Source organism: Homalodisca vitripennis, chromosome X, assembly GCF_021130785.1.
Source record: "Homalodisca vitripennis isolate AUS2020 chromosome X, UT_GWSS_2.1, whole genome shotgun sequence".
NCBI classification, from domain to species: domain Eukaryota; kingdom Metazoa; phylum Arthropoda; class Insecta; order Hemiptera; family Cicadellidae; genus Homalodisca; species Homalodisca vitripennis.
Window position 1 is genome coordinate 87,069,800 of NC_060215.1, and position 17,984 is coordinate 87,087,783.

The window sequence follows — 17,984 nt, forward strand, 5'->3', positions numbered from 1 at the left end:
GCTTAAGTTAAGGCTATACAAAGGACAAAGTTCAGATGTGTAAAATATAAAACAAGAGTAGCTATTACCTGTACTTTCAATTGAAGTTATTGTACCTCTTTGTTCTTCGCAATTTATAACCTATCAGATAAATTACTAGTGGTTAATAAAAATTATTACAAAAGGCAGGCACACACACTTACCATGCCATTCACTACAGCCTATACCAGCACCTCAGCATAAATTACATACTAATTGTTTTTAATCAAAGTGAATAAACACCATTCTAACACAAAATAATGTAATTTGCACTATTCAACAAGATAGCAGGCAGCATCAATCAGTAAAAAGCTAAACAATCTATAATCACCATAGCAGTTGCTTGCACTGCTTGTTGAATAAACTGAGTGTGCTGAAAGACTAAGTCTAGAAGAAGCCTGAGTTTCAGAGATTTGCTGATGGTAGCAGCATACAGCTGACGGATATAAATGTTAAAACATAATGACCTGACTGTCATAGCCATCAGCCAAACTCAATGTGTTAAAATTATTTTAGGTACGATTTTACTCCTATGACCAACAAAATACTTTAAAAATAATCTGTTCATTTCAAGTTTACATTTTCTCTACATCCAAACATTACAATAAAATGTATTATTAACTTAAAGTTTCTAGCAAACATAAAATGACTTATAAAATGAATTCCGTTTTAAAAGGTATTTTATAAATATTTAAATTTTTGTAATATTTAAAAAAGTGAATTTGCATTCTGGATAATCAGGATAATAAGGTTGATATAATGTCTAAACCTGTGAAATATCTTTTATACTGTTTTAAATAAAAGTAAAACACTGCACATCGGAGATATTAGAGCACGTAAAAATGACTTTTTGGTATAATTGGTTCCCTTCACCCATTCAGATGAATTTCCAATAAGGGATAAGTAAGGTATTAATCACTGTTAAGGCGGATGCATATTTGATATAAACTGCCTCTTATAAACTCTCTGTACAATATTCCATCAGCGAAATCTATGTGAATAATAGGATTGTAATGAACATTGGTGAATGAAATTTTACCAAGAAAGAGGACGGATATTTTTCAGGCGAATAATACATATCCCTTACAAGAAAGGGAGATTTCACATCAGGCCATCATCTCCAAATGTCAAACTGAAGATTAGTTTAGATGTTGGATTTGCACAACACTGATGGGACAATAACCTTCAATTTTGGCATATCGTAACACATTTTTAAAGATTTGAGTGCCCATAATCTTGAAACCTTAGAAGTAAAAAATTGTTATAACTATATAAAAGTATTTGTAAAAACGTGGACTTGATTTAGCAACAATGAATCCAAAAGTATATTTGTAAACATATTCACTTACAGCGGTTTAATTGAATACTTTCATAAATTTAAACAGCCCTAATCTTTAAACCTAAAAAGTTACACATACAATAAGTAGGTAATAATGTTACGTGGAATTACTTAATAATTTTATAAAAGGTTACAATTTTGATTTACCTTCTAAAATACTCAAGATAAAAATTTTATCCAAATATGAATGATTCCCATCTTGAAACATTTTATTGGTTTAAACTGGCTAACAAAGTCATCCAAACTATATGCAAATACTGTCTGTATGAAGTTTAAGTCTGCATCTATTAAGATTTAAGATTAGTTATTGTATTCATAATTATTTCAGCAATGTTGTATACTATTAATGCTTTATATTATTTACAGGTTTTTAAAGACGAACCAACTGTCTTAATAAAATAATAATAACAATTTAGATATATGTTACTCTAGGTACACCTGAGAATCTAATCACATAGCTTGTCTTTTAATTAACTCAAAGAATGGGCTTTCATCACAATTTCAATTTCATTACAATGGCAGTAATCCTTACTCAACTAGCAAAAGAGCAGCTGAACAAATACCAGACCTCTTTGATATTAATTTAAATGTTTATAAATGACAATAGGCTTGTTTAATTAAACGTAAACTGATTAACATAATCATTCGTGAACTTGTTAATTAACTCCTTGGTGCAAGGAAAGGAATACAGATATATCTGCGGTCTTTAAAAAACAAGCTGTACCAAAATAACTAGAAGTGTGGTCCATAAAAAAATATTAATTTAAAACTATTTTCAGTGTGTATATTAACACCATAAATTATTAAAATTAATTGGTCTTTTACAATCATCAAAAGGATAAATTCTGTACTTGCACACTTATTTTTCTACCTTTTGATCACTTTATAAAACATTATCTAAATGTATAATTTTATATTCTGTAAACTTTTTTTATGTGGAAGTATCTTTTATACATATTGTTCTATTATGTTTAATATTAGATAGTTTCAAATTAATCTTCCAATTCTATAAAAGAAAGATTTTATTTTTTTAATTTCCTATTAAATAAATAAAAACTTTTAATCTAATTCAGATCCCCTTACCATTTTTCAGTTCTTTAGCTATCCAAGTTAAAACATGTCTAAAAATTAAAATAATTGGTGTTAAAATGTGATCTGTTTCTTTCAACATATGGAGTACCATTTTTAGCAATGGAATATCTTATACAATATATAAAAATCATCTAATAAATATATATATTGTAATTTAATTATCATTCTTGTGTTTTCTGAATTTATTAAATCATATATTAGTTCAAATATTTCCCCATTGAAATTCAATCATTGATCTATCCTGTAATTGAATAGTAACTGTATTTTTGCTTTTAAAGGCATTTTAAACAAAAACTTTACTAAATTCATATTTACAGAATTTTCCCATTTATTATACAAAATATATGGAAACGTCTTTCTGTAATTCATTAAATTTCTTTTAAAAAGCCAAATTGTGAGAAGCACAATTATTAATCTTGAACTGAATCTGCATAAGTTGACAATAATATATTTAAAGAATTATCTTGAAAAATTCAGATTAAGCACATAAGTGTTAAGTATGTATAGGATCTGTATCTTATGTGTCAATGAGAAAAGTATCTATAGTATTAGAAAAATATATAGAATACATGTTTAATGTTATTAATAATTTCCTCCTTTTCTTTTGGATAATTTGGCATTAAAAATAAATATGCTAACCAAAGATATTCTGTTCCTGAAGTTATTAATTGTAATTTTCTTAGTATATAATTTGTAGATATTAATTTTGTTTCTACTTTTGAGAATGCATTTATATTGTTTTATATCTCTTCCTGCTTTATTTAGTTGTTTTTTTTTCAGTAGCAATTGGCTTTTCAATTTTTCAATATTTTTTTTATTTTACTGCAAGTGTATGTATAGTCAATACCTTTTGAGTTTAAATGATTGGAGACTACATATTATTAGTTTGAATGAATGAATGAATGAACGTTTATTGTCATATTACATCTTACAAGATCCAGCTATGTTGGTAAGACAGATGACATAGTCAGAAATTTCCCTTTCTTCGATCTCCCATCGTTAGTAGTAATATATTTAACAAGAACAAGATTCCAGCTAAAAAGATTTTCTAACAAATAAATAAGCTCTGATATAAATAACAGTATTAACATTTTCAGCTATGAACAAATTAACTACAAACTAATTAACAGTATTTAAACCTATGTCAAACATTTATTTTGTAAAACATTCCTGAGTCAGATAACATTGTACATTTGTACATTTATGGTATTGAGTAACAATAATTTAATATCCTTTTTAAATTGAATTATTTATTGTAAGAAAGAATAATTATATGTGCTGACAAAAGATAATTATACAAATCTTGTATGTAATGCATGTATTTGAGCTACATGTTACTTATAAAATGTTATCAAACTACAAATAAACTATGAAATTTGACTAATTTTCATAGGAAATTGCATTATGTTGGTTAGCAAACCATATATTTCATGAAATTTTCAATGATTTATACACATTATAGATTGTCCTTGAACAATTGTTGAAATATTAATATAACTGTTTTATATTGCAAAACAATATAAATATTGGTTGCCCTTGAAAGCAGGCATATACACTAATTGATCATCTACTTATTAAATTCTCTCCCCCCCTGCCACAGTGTGATTCTCGGGTGAGTCTATGCTATATTGGCGTACTAATCTAATTATTTAGCAGATGTTGCTCTATCTAATATTCAACATATTAAAGTAATACTACCATACAGATCCATCATAATTGATGTATTAATAATTATAGAATACATTTATGTGACCTCAAATAAAATATTTACTGTGATGACAACAGATAAATTGTTTTGTTTGCACTAACAAGTACTTAGAACTAAACCATGTGTTAAAATATCCTAAACAGAGAAATGTCATTTTGGATGGAAGCAGTGCAATTGAGTATTTTTAAGTTTGTTACAGAAAAAAAGTGAAAGAAAAAATAGAAAATAATAGAATGTAACTAAAAGTTTTTTATACTTATTACACATTTCAAAATTTTAAATTGTTGTCATTTGTTATATTTATTGTTATTTGATTTTAATCTATATTTTAAGTATTTGAATGTCTTCAAGTTTCATGACAAATCACCTGTAATAAAATTATGGTGTGATGTGGTTCTTAAGAGTAAATAAATAAACACCAAAATCATAACCGGTCAATAGTTTACATGTAGTATGTAGTGAACTATATAATGTAAAATTGTTTATTACAACAAATTTAAGTTTCAATTGATACGTTTTCTATTTAACGATGAAACTAAATTCTATTAAAAGTATGAATGAGGAAATATTGTATCAAACTTAATAGTTATTGTAATTTTTATTGTCTTATTGTGAAATCAATATTTAGCCAACTGATAATATCCAAGATAATTAAGGAAATGATGTCACCGGATTTAATTTCACCTCAATAAATTACAATTTTTATTCCTTTTCATTTTGTGAGTACTGTGAGTACTCCTTATTAGAATATAACTTTTAGCTGAACCATTTAATATAACAGTTTTAAAATGCTGACATTTTTAAACCTTTAGAGCAAAATTTCATGAAAGCCGACGGACAAAATTTCAAGATACATTAATGAAATCTTATTAAAAGACTACAATCAACACTCTATTTAGTATGAATGGATATAAAATAAGATATTAACAATTGTTGTTTTTTTACAAGCTATCTTTGGTCCCTATTGACAATTTTTTATCTTCTCTTGTTTGAGAAATTCTTTTTATGATAGAATTTTTGTTTCAGCAGAAATTTACATCCTAATAAGACATGTAAAATTATACCATCGTTAAGGTTATTGACTTGATTCTAAGTTTTGATATTTTAATTAAAAATTCAGAAGGACAGCAAAACGAAGCGAAATATACCCAAGTGTTAGAGGAATGTTTTTGTTTATTTTCACCTAATTAACCATATCCAAAAATGTTTTCCATAATTTTTTGAACACTGTAGAGAAATTTGCCATGGAGTATTTGTTCAACTGCTAAGTACAATTATCTTACACATAGGCCCTAACTACATCAGTGACAGTACTGTAGACACGCTCCTATTTAGTAATTGTGAGCCCCTGTACTATCAGTCAGTCACCCCCTACCCATTCTTACCCACCCCATCCCATCATCCACCAGCCAACCCCATACAGTAACACATAAATGAATTTACATTCACACACAAGGGACCAAGCTTTGATTTAACATATATTTAAAAAAATTTTAATTTATAGTTATCTAAAAGTTATAATTAAATTTTTTCAGTAATCCACTGTTAGTTCTAAAGTTTGCATAACTAAACATTGAAATCAAAATCAGGATTTTTTAAACTAGGTCTATTTTTATTTTCATAAAATTATAGACGGACATAAAAATAATCACCATAAAAAATACTTCATCTTGCAATATCTTCAAGTACTTTATCAAAACTTATTAGACTGTTTGTTATGTTTAATTCAATGTATCACCTTAAAATGACGAGAACTAAAATATTTATAAATGGTTTATAAAATCTCCATTCAAGATAATGAATTTAAGCGCTCAATAACATGACCAATATGTATTTTTTAAAGAATTGATTCTCGGTACGGACCCGGAACCGGTAAACAAATCAGTGAACTCGAAGACTTGCACCTCAAGTCATAAACTGAATCATCTAAACACAAGTCATCTAATCATCTGACTTATATCTAGTGATGGAAATGTAATGAACTATGAGTGGCAGCCACTTGCCGCGGGTTCTTTAAAATTTCCTATGGTATTTTGTTAATCTGAATAAGGGGATAGATTTCAATTCTCGAAACTTTGTGTTATACATTTTGTAACATATAACAATAGAAAATGTCCGAAACCATATTATCCTTGCAAATCTCCCTTCGTGAATAACAAGCATTAAACATAGGCTTTACAACTATTTTATTATGAATATGAAAACAAATTTTCCGCCCCCCAATTTTTGCCAACCTGTGCGTAAGCAACAAAGTAGCACATACCTAAATTCGGGCCTGGCTGCAGGGACTGTATAATGCATATTATTTATCAGCGAGCTTAGTAAACATACGTTTTTACAATCTTAAACATTTAGAACCCCTGTTGAAAAGTAATTAGATGTTAGTTGTATGTGTCACCTGTAACCTGACCGGAAATAATTTTTCATTTACCATACTTATTAGCAATGACGGTGTTATCATTTTGTTTGCAGGAATGTGTGGCCTCGTCTTGCTCACAAACACAAGAAGCTCATGGATGACTCCACATCCACAGAATATAGTGGCTGTATTTAACGAGCATCTATCATCCCTACAATCCCTACCAGGGTCTACTGCTCTTGAAAACCAGTGTGATATTTATTTAATTTGATAATAGATTTTATTAACAATCATTGTTAATTTTTGTTAACCATTGTTAAATACTGTTTTAACAACAGTAATCATGTATATTATTTACACATTTAAAAGTTTATATTGTTATTTTTATTTTATGTACTAGTCTTGTATTATATACGTATTAAAATAAATACATTAATAAGCCAAAGATGCATTTATGTGCCAAAGGAAGGAAAAAAGTACACAGACCATATTAATTTATTTTAAAAAGAATTGTAAATAATATAATATAAATTCTAACTATCACTTATCTTTGCGTTTCAAGAACTAATTAAATAACTACGAAACACTTGCTGAAAAGTTACCACCCGGTTGTACCTGGTAAGGTAAAGGAATTCTTTATTAAATACAATAAACTGGATAGCACACAATATATTTCTCTGCAACTCCATACCATGTTTAACGACATGTGGTTAAAATGGCATAACATATTTCATATGGATTCATTGTTTTTTAGGCTATACTTAATTGTTAGCACTTACGCAACAATTAACATTAATTTTTAGTACATGTTAATTTTTAATATCATTTAGAATACTTTAATAAACACAAATATTACATTTGCACACAAAATTCTTTAAAACTATTGCTGCTAAAGCCTATTACTAAGAGGTAAGATATGTTTCTGGGAAGGGGGACAAATGCATGAGTTTTGTATGAAATTATAGCAGAATCACGAACACTTGCCATAGTAAAAATAGAAACACGACGTTTCGAGAACTGGTATCGCTCTCTTCTTCTGATGTCAAACCCTAAAACATAATACTAAGCATAAAACAGTAAGCATTCAAACACTTGCCGATGTATACACCAAAGTCAAAGTTTTGACTTCTTCGCAAATTGAACAGCAAGTTCTTCAAGCAGAGAAGGATCCACGGCCGGGCGAGCCGGGCAACCGCGGCGTGGCCCGGATCTAACCAAACGCAGGTCCGAAGTCGGTCGGTTAAATGCGCAAGGCCCTTAAGCTCAACCAGCCCACAATCAAGCAAAGAGTAAAAGAGACATAGTAATATGTCATATTGAAATTTCTCACTCCGAAATTATTGCGTCAGTGTGAAATAGTAGCCCACAAAATAGGGCCGGGCGAGTAAGCGGAGACGTGCGGTTCGGTCCTGACGAAAAAACGCAGGTCTGTTAGAAGAAAAAACAGCCCCATAAGGAAGCAAAGAGTGGTTCAATATGAAATAAAACCAAAATCCGATTTTTAATATTATTATTATTTTCTTTGTTGAGCCCTCCTGGGTCTAATGCAGCTCAAATTGAATATATAATGGAATATTTTTATTCTGTATTCAAGTCGAGGCCTCAGAGGTCTAAAGAAAGCTGCGTCATAAGTGCGGGGCCCTTCCTAAACTCAAGTAAACGATTGAAAAATAGGTGGGGCTACGTGCTACTGAGCTATAAATAAATAAATCGGTCATAAGTCGAAAACTGACAGTAGGAAACCAAGTATATTGCCTATAGTTGCTATTATAGCTATATCGATGTTTATAAGTTGTATTGAATGGTAAGTGAAGTAGATTTGTAACAGGAAGACTCTAATACAGTATATTACTTAGCAACTGGTGTTTAAGATGATCGTATCGTAGTTTTTATTTTCTGTAATTATATTCACGTACATGTCTCGCACTTATTTCAGTTTTCAATTAACATATAATAATTTCAATAATGCTAGTTAATAATTTTAGCTCGAAAACACGTTCGTTTGTTTGGTTGTTCGATAGACATGTTTTAAATAGAGTTACGCATTGTCATTCATTCTCGGTTTGATATTCTTTACGTTAATAAATTCTACATCCACACACACTCTTTGCTAAATTCGGACGAACTGATCAAAATTCGAAAGTGAATACCGGTGCGCAATACATTGTGTTTAACTTCGAAGAAATAATTAGTTGCCGTTATGTCTTATCGGTACTTTCTGTCGCATTAGGAAATGAATTACAAATATGATACATGGCAGCTGTAGCTCTAGCTGTGGTACTGTATGTAGACGAGGGATGAGTGTGTCGGTGGCGAGAAACAACGGCGGCGGGCGGAAGGAAGGTGCAGTGACCTTCGCCAACCTTCCTCCCCAAACCCCTCTCTAAACACACACACACCCATTGGCGATTCACTCTCCGTGCACGTATGCGACTGAGAGATGTAGAGGCATCGTTAGTTAGTTCACATCGTACCAGACTTTTGTTTTCGCGTTTGAGCAGTGCTCTTCACTTGTGTAGTAGTGATTGTATCAGTCGGAGTATGTTATATAAATCTACAATGACCTCTCGCGATCATTACGTTGGCAACAGATATGAATCTGGTAATGCAAAACGCAAGACAGTTGAACAACGCAAAGATGAAAAAAGAAAGCTATGTGGATCGTTGGCTCAATATTTCACAACCTCAGTGAATAAGGAACTTGAACTGTGCAGTATTACTGGTAGTGAACAACCGTCATCGTCAACGAGTCACTCATCTATCAAGAATGATTTCACACCACCCAACCTTACATACTAAGAGAGTTTCAGCAGATATACACATAACGTGTTCTGCTGACGAAGCGAGAATACCAAGTAGTCACTATGATATCGAGGACAGAAGCCGTGGTGTGTCGGTTCCTGAGGCAACTATGTCAGAAACCTTTGTAACCACACAGTTGCCAATGGAAGAAGACGCCGGTGTAGACTGACGTAGAAGACGGAAATGAAGAGACTAGCTTGCCCTCCACTGTGAATAACTTTACAGTCAGTTACCATTGTTTATGGCATAAGGTATTAAACCATTCAGAGCTAACTAGCATAGATAAGAAAGGGTCTGTACAACCTGTAATAGATGTGTACCCTTAACTAACGGAAGACATTTCAATACCACCAACTACACAAAATTTCTTATAAATGGAGAAAAGCAAGATAAGCGTTGGTTAATCTATTCTGAATCGAAAGACGCTGTGTTCGGGTTTGCTTACCGTTTATTCTATGATAATTCAAAATCTAATGTTAGTGCTCGAGGCTCTTTCACCGGTGTAAATGACTGGAAACATTTATCAGTCACTAGAAAAAAGCAAATTCTTCATAGAGAGCATGATATAATGGCTAACTTTTCAAAAGGAGTTTTCTTTAGGAAAAACCATTGATTCTCAAACTCAGGCTCAAGCCGATTTAGAACAAAAACGCTGGAAAGATGTCCCGGTGGGAAAGGTTGCTGGCGTTTGTGAAGTCTTTCGCCAGGCACTATTTAATTTTTCTAGGCCATGAAGACAGTTTGGTTTTTACAAAACTCTAGTGGAAACTTCCTGGGTATCGTTAAACTGATTGTACGGTTTGATCCTACCCTTCGAGAACACTTGCATAATGCTATGGAAAAATCCATGTCCAGAAATCTGAACCTGAACAAAACTACATAATGACAATACATATCAGAAATAAAGTTGTTGAAAAAATAAAGGAAAACAAATATTTTCTTACAATTATGGATTGCACTCGAGATGTTTCTAGATTTGACCAAATGTCCATAATTTTGAGGTCAACAAATCAAGAGTCTGTTGAGATCAAGGAGCACTTTGTTGAATTTGTGGCGGTAGACAAAACTAAAGCAGAGAAGTTGACAGAATATACATTGAAAGACATTATCGACAAATTGAAAGAGTTGGGGCTGTCCATTATCGACTGCAGGGGTCGAGGTTACGACAACGGGGCCAATATGCGTGGAGCAAAAAGTGGCATACAGCAAAAACCGTTTACAATCTTTTCTTGCTTTAGTGAAAGAAGGAGCATTTTGAAATCTCATGTGACTATCTATATCTCTTAAGCCACTTTCAGAGAATAAATGGGAATGTAGAAGTGAATCTGAGAAAGCTGTACGATACCAGCTCAGTAATGTTTGTGATGCAGTTTCGATACTAAGTGAAAAAGCACAGATTGTGGTTTTATAAGTGAGTGCCAGTCGTTGGAAAACGAAATTTCAACCTACCAATTTGTCGTATTTCTCGTAATATGGTACGACCGTAAAAATCCATAATATGAGTAAAGTATGGCAATATGCAAGCTGTTAAACACTTTTGTCAAGTAGCTGGATGAGTATAGGGATCGAGGTTTTCAGTCTGCATTAGTGTCGGCTAGGGAAGTAGCGGAAGAAGCAGGCATTAAAAAACATTCAAGCCCCAATTTTTCAAAGAATCCTGAGGGAGGGCCCCAGATCCCCCTAAAGTAGGGTCCCACCAGTCAATTGCTCAGGGCCCTTCAAAGCCTGGGTCCGCTACTGCCTTCAAGGTTGGTTTCGCGTCATTATGACGGGCTTGCGTAATGGACAAGATTACATGGGTTGAGGGATGTAGGGTCACCTTGTTACCACCAGTCTGATGTTTACACTTATATCTTTTTTAGCGGATCCCAATGTCATCGGGTGCGTCAAAAGTTTGCTGAATTAGGTTTCTTGAATGTTTTATGTTCCGTACTCGTTTTTTTCTTTTATTTTATTTTGGAGCCAACGTGACCTAATCTTAACGATTTAGCGACTGGACTGGTAATTTCATGTACGAAACCTCAATTAGTCTTCCTAAGAAGTAATTTCTTTACGATGAACTATATTACCTATGTAATATATAGTTTTATTTGATGATTTTCACACCATCGCATAAATTCCAACTTTAGCCAATTTGTGAAATACATGTTTTTATTTGTGTTGTAAAGGTGTGATGTGAATAAATAATACTAATCTTTAAATTAATGGACAGCATTATCAGCTAACTGATGTTATTTAATTTTCTATTATTACTTCAGTTTGTATTATCTGCATTCCTATTAATTACTCTATTGTGCCGAAACATGAAGAATTTTGTAATACCACACTTTGTTGCAATATTACTTTATCGCAAAAACGTGATCCCAAATCATCAATCCCAGCGTCACTTGGTTAACCTCAAACGTTTATCCCAGCTTTGATGAGCAAATAACAGTATATACATAATTTAAATATACGGTTTAGTAATGAATAGAAAATATTAATTAAATTTAAATATTGTTAATCTATTCGATCAACCGCTGCCTGCTTGAACAGATCATTATAAAGAAGTAATTTTGTATTAACTCCCTCCCCAATTTATGAATTGAAATTAGTCCATATTCCAAATATCCATATTCCCCCACTTAAAATTTAATGTTCCATCCGAGGAGGCACAAAAGTACAACGCCGGATTAGACGAGGTCCACGGCTACACACGGGACATCTGCACAACGGAACACAACCATGCACGATCTTGCTCTTCAGGTCGGTCTCCTCCGCTTATCTATCGTCAGCGGATATAGTGCATTTCGAACAGAGCGTACAAGAGCCAATGTGACCCACAGGGTTACAAGGCGACCATAGCAACCGAACGCGCACACACAGTCGCACGAGCAGCCCTGCTTACCTGTCACTGTGCCAGTTCTCACGTAGTAGGTCTTTGTCTGCAAATTGCCATAAAAAATATTTTTGTGTTAAGTTAATATCTTTATAATTTTTTTAAATCTGCATTTTGTTTCATGAAAATAAAGCCCAAACACGAAATAACTACGATGTTCCTGACGTATCTTAGAAGTAAAGAGGATAATGATCAACTCAAGTTTCGAATATCAGTTACTTAGACTTTATTATAATAAGGACTTGTTAATAGATCAAAGATATATATAATATATATAAATAAATAAATAAATAATTAACTAACTAACTAAATATATATATATATATAATAAAACGATAACAAGATAAGTCTAAGGTAAATCTAACTACGAGAATGATCTGTTTAATATTTAACATAAATGATAAAATTAAAAATTAATTATTGTATTTATTTATGATTCACAATGTGGTAATCATTACAGTTTTGTTATTTTGTAATATATATTATTTATGTTACCCGTGTCTTCACACGCAAATTTCAAAATCCTTAGCCTACTGAATAAATGAATAACATAATTTTATTTCTCTTAATAAAAACCATGGCAATACACACGTTTGAAAAATTAAACTGGCCACTTTAACAAGTTGTGTGACCAGTGTTGTAAAAAACATATAAATTACAAAAAAAGAATCATCACAGTCTAGCATTATTTTAAAGTCTTTGTATCCGCCCGCTGTAACATCTGATGGTAGGTAAATAATTATGTTTACAATGTATCGTATATAATTTAAAGTATAGAAAACATTTGTGTAAAAATGTAAAGAGCATATGTATATGTATAGTATAAAAATATAAATTGCTATACTAAGAAGCTTGTGAGGTAGCCTATGTCCTGTTGACAATAAAGCCAAGTAATTGCCATCCTGGAAAAATATTGTTCATTGAATGCATTTTTTATGTGAAGCGGAAAATCGATTTATTTACTTTTGGTGGTTTAAACTATTCCCTTTCTAAGCTTCTTATACTGTAAAGATGATTTGGCATGATATTTTCTCTATTTCTGCTCCGAATAAAAAACAATCTCAGGGGTTTAAAAATGAAAAGGTGCTGGATCGGTAAAATACGCAACTGCTGGTACAAAGGAAAAGAGCTTGTTAGTTTAGATTTCTTAAGAATTATACGCAAGAAAAAGTTTTGAGTAGTTCTTAACTTAGCTATTAATGTTTTGTAAGTGCCCCCCAGCATGGCAAAGCATACTGTAATTTTGAATTAATTAAAGCAAAATAAAGGGTTCTCAAGAGAGATTAATTACAAAAATTCCTTAAAAAATAAAATTTTCTGACTTGTGATCTTAATTTTGTGTGTAAGTCTCAGATGTGAGGTTCAAAAGTAAGTTTCTCATTAAGCAAAACTTCCAGATATTTAATAGATTTTACTTTTTCTAAAGGTTGACAGGTACATAGGTTGATATTACAGGTTGATGAATGAAAAATTATAGGAGAAGGAATGTCAAAGCCAAAGAAATCAAAATTAAAAAATTTTGTTTTACTAATATTTACTTGCATTTTGATTACTAAACACCATTTTCTAAGTAGCAAAAGATCATCGTTAATTGAATTAGCAAGGTTAATGTAGTCTGTTTGAGAATAAAAAAGTGCAATGTCGTCCGCAAAAGCATTTATGTTTCCTTTAAACTTTAGTTCTAATAAATCATCTATAAAGACTAAGGAAAGGGTAGCAGAAGTAGTTGACCCCTGTGGAACTCCGGTCTGCACAGAGTAGATCACTGAAATTGTTGTTGATTTTTACTTGCTGCCGTCTTCCAGTAATAAAACTATGGAACCAGTTCAAAGCTATGCCTCTAATACCGGCAGCCTCTAATTTATTTAAAAGTACTTTTGCACTAATGATATAATATGATAGAGCCCTATGAAATATTTAAAACGCAAGTAGGCATACATCACGTATATAGTATTTCAGAGATCATGGTTCAGAGGATTAGAGTTTCAGCGGCTTACTCTTATACTAGGTTTTGCGTATAATTATTTCTGGTTCGAATTTACTATATTTATGACGCCACAGCTGAGTTTATATTCTCCTATCAAAAGGCGTTGACTTCTGGTCTAAGATATTTTTAGTGCCATAGTAGAGTTTGCCACGTTGTATAAGTAGAATATATAGTCTGTCCTCAAATTTATGTTACAGTTTTAGTTGTTTATAGTTAATCTATTGTTGATCGCAGGTCTATGAAACAGAAGTACATTAAAACAGTTGTTTATACAGTTTTGTTTTCATTATTTGAGTTACCCTTTGTTGTCATCTACTATAGTATAGCCAACGTTGTTAAGAAAACATTCATCATGGCCGTTTACTTTGTTGTGTAAGTTCAGTTTATTTTGTGGCTAGCAAAATGTAACTCTGTGATTCAGTGCAATGTGAGTACTGTCAAGAATGTAATGAAAATTCCTCTGACCACGCGACGCAGCATTTATTGATTGGATACGTTTACCGAACAGACAGCTTATTCGGCAAATGTAAACAGGTAATGAAACAACCGAGAGCATTCAAAACGTTTTTGTATGAAGCCCGAAAACGTCTGTGCTTAAATGTGGAGTTGGATGTCCGTAAGTCAACAGTTTACAATGTTTTGAAGAAAATAAATGAATTTCATGGTTATATACCCCAACTCTTGCATACTTTGAAGTCTGATGACAAATTAAAGAGGCATGACTATGCTGTTGTTATTTTGTAGGAAAATTGGCCATAATTCACAGCTTAACGGGAATCGCATGGCATCCAAAGCGTGCTTTTGTGGTTTAGTTCATTGCTAAACAACAGAACTTAAGTAATTCAAATATCCAATCAACTTTCAACATCAGTTGAAATAAGGTATGGTTTTCCTCACGGCTCCATCCTCAGTCCAATTCTTTTCCTGGTCTATGTCAATGACATAGGGTCATCGCTACTGAACGGGAGACTTGTGCAGTATGCTGGCGATACGACTATTTGTTTCAATGGGAAATCTTAGTAAGTTTTGGATCAACAGGCTTTTGTTGACCTGAAAAACTGCGTCCAATACTTCCAAGGCCTTAATCTTACAACAAACGGATCAAAATCGAACTTTTTTGAATTTCTCTTTGCAAAGTGGAGATTTTGGGTAGAAGAAACATAATCCAGTATAACTTCCTTGAAATACACCTTGATCAAGGGTTGACATGGAATGTTCACATCTACTCAGTTTGTACTAAATTAGCCTCAGACATTTATGTTTTGAGGTCTTTAGCTACATACTGCCCGAGCCAGGTACTGATGACGGCATACTATAGTCTCATGTATAGTAGACCATGTGTACCCACACCACCATGTGTGTGTGTGTGTTCATGTGTAGTAGTGTGTGTATGTGTGTAGTAGTGTGTGTATGTGTGTAGTCACCTTGCCTACGGATTGGTGTTGTGGGGCGCTTGTGAAAAAATCATTTTTTTTATAGCATTCAAGCTTCAAAAGAAAGCGATTCGTATCATTGCCAATACGAATTTCAGAGAGTCGAGCCGACCAGCCTTCAAAAACTTAAACTGTTGACTTTGCCCAGTCCCTACATCATGGAAAAAGTGTAATTCTTTTTGTCCAAATATACCGTGATAAGGGGCTGTGACTTGCACAGATATGAGACTAGAGGCAGTGACAACTACCGATATGGAAGACACAGAACGGTAGTTTATGAACATTTGCCTTCGCAAGCGGGTGTTCATTTTATCAACAGACGGCCAGCATCCATTCAATATGCACCAACGCCTAAGGCGCTAAAGAATGATTTTCAGAGTCAGTGGCATTTTACAATGTCGGCGGGTCTTTAGCATGCAACTGGGAGACCAACAACTGTGAAAACTGATCTTGGCGTTGAAGATGGTGAAAACTGGTGAGTGACTGGAACTAATGAGTGGAAAATTTGTATGTGTAAATGTTAGACTGTGGTATAAATAAAAAATGTTATATTAAATGCCTGACTTTTGCCATATAATGTATATGGTATATAACAATAAAAAGCTTGGATGTGAATTTGAATTAAAATTTTATAAACCACATTGTTTTTGGTAATGATGCTACTTTTAAGTTATTTAGAAATGTGCATCGTCATAACGTTTCTATACTGGACATTTAAAGAAAGGAATACAAGCAGCGATTAAATCAATTACCCTATTAGTTCTGATCAAAGTATGGGTGCAGATCTTTTAGAAACATGTGCTGAATGTTTACAATCATGCTATTTGATTTTAAAGACTCTAAAACTTTTCCAACATATAGACTTAAATACTTTGGAAAATAATCATAAATGGAGATGGGCTTGTAATTTCCTTCTTCAAGTACGTTGCTAGATTAAAAAATTGGAACAATTATAGTAGTTTTGGAAATTGTCAAAAAAGTCCTGACATAAAGGTGTGTATCAATATATTAGATACTATTTGATTTTGAAATTGTTCCTGGGTTTTACTTCGCCAAAATGTCGTGTTGTTTCTATTCTTTTCTATTTTACATTAAAGTGCTTAGATAATTGGCGTATATAAAATCAGTATAAGGCAAAAGATAGAGGTCCTTTGGAGAAAACACAGGAAAAGCTTGCTCACGTTTTAAATCACATGATATTTTTGAATGTGGATCTTTTATCACTGACTTTTGAGGTCTTTGTAGGCTTTGAGCAAGTCAGATTATCCTATGCTTAGCACTGTGTCAATCTTTAATTTCTTGCCAAATGATGAATACATTTTGAGGTTTATGGCGTTTTTCATTTTGTAAATTAATAATAATAATGTTGAGTATCAAGGTAACAAATTATTTTGTGAACGAAGAATCTCAAGCTATATAATTATATTCCTCCTTTAATACTCCATCAAACCACTAATAATTGTATTATATATTAACAATTTGAATACGTCTCTTGAAATAAGAAATAAGATGAACAAATAAAATTATCTATATCTTATCATGAGCTGTATATGTTTATTAGATCAGCAAGCCTCATAAAAACAATAAAGGTTTTATTTTAATTGAAGGTGTAGCTTTTACTTACTATACAACTTGATGGATTGTTATAAGTTTTACTACATGTCTACATATAGTAAAGGATCCTTTTTTAAATTCTGTGGTTTTCTGTTTTGCTACCGCTAACGTATTACCTTGCCATCGTAAAATACAAATGAAAAGACCCCTTGACAATGAAAATACCAATATTATTCTTAACAAAAAGCAGCACTCCTAGCCAACCAGTTTCACAAAAGTTATATTGTTATATCATAAGAAAATATCACTATGATATTCTTGGTTCTTTGGTTTGAATATTGACCTTGTTATTCTTCTTGAGGTGTTTTGCATCTTGACTTATACAACATTTGTTTGACTTGAAATTTCACAAAAAATACTCTTATATAGTATTGGCTCATCATTACAAAAGTACACTGCTAGAAGAGTCTCTATAGTATATATTTGTGCGGGTTGACGAAGTGCTTAGCACATCGAACGGATTCTTTTATACTTCCCTTAACATCCAAGTGCCATGTAAGATTCAGCCCAAGAAACTTTGAAGACAAAATTATTTCATTAGGTTTTTATCAACAGAAAATGGTTTATATTCAAACGTTAAATTAATTTTTCAGAATAATTAAAAGGAATAAAACAACTTTATTCTATATTTATTAGTAAACATTTGAAGAGAACCAAATTTGGGCAACACGTCCAAGAGAAATTCGGTATTTGCGGGAAGTGGTCAGTATATATATTACAATGATGGCATGAAATATGTTTCTGTGAAGGTCAT

At 32.2% G+C, this 17,984-nt stretch overlaps 1 protein-coding gene across 1 annotated transcript in view; it reads left to right on the forward strand.

Annotated features, from left to right (window-relative positions):
- The window catches only part of LOC124369314 (mucolipin-3-like), a 92,409-nt gene extending 77,952 nt beyond the window's left edge, over positions 1-14,457 (forward strand). The window contains exon 13 of the mRNA XM_046827262.1: positions 6,630-14,457. Within this exon, the coding sequence (XP_046683218.1) occupies positions 6,630-6,711 (82 nt within the window). The 3' untranslated portion in view covers positions 6,712-14,457. The remainder of the gene's footprint in view (positions 1-6,629) is intronic.
- The last annotated feature ends 3,527 nt before the right edge of the window (positions 14,458-17,984 follow it).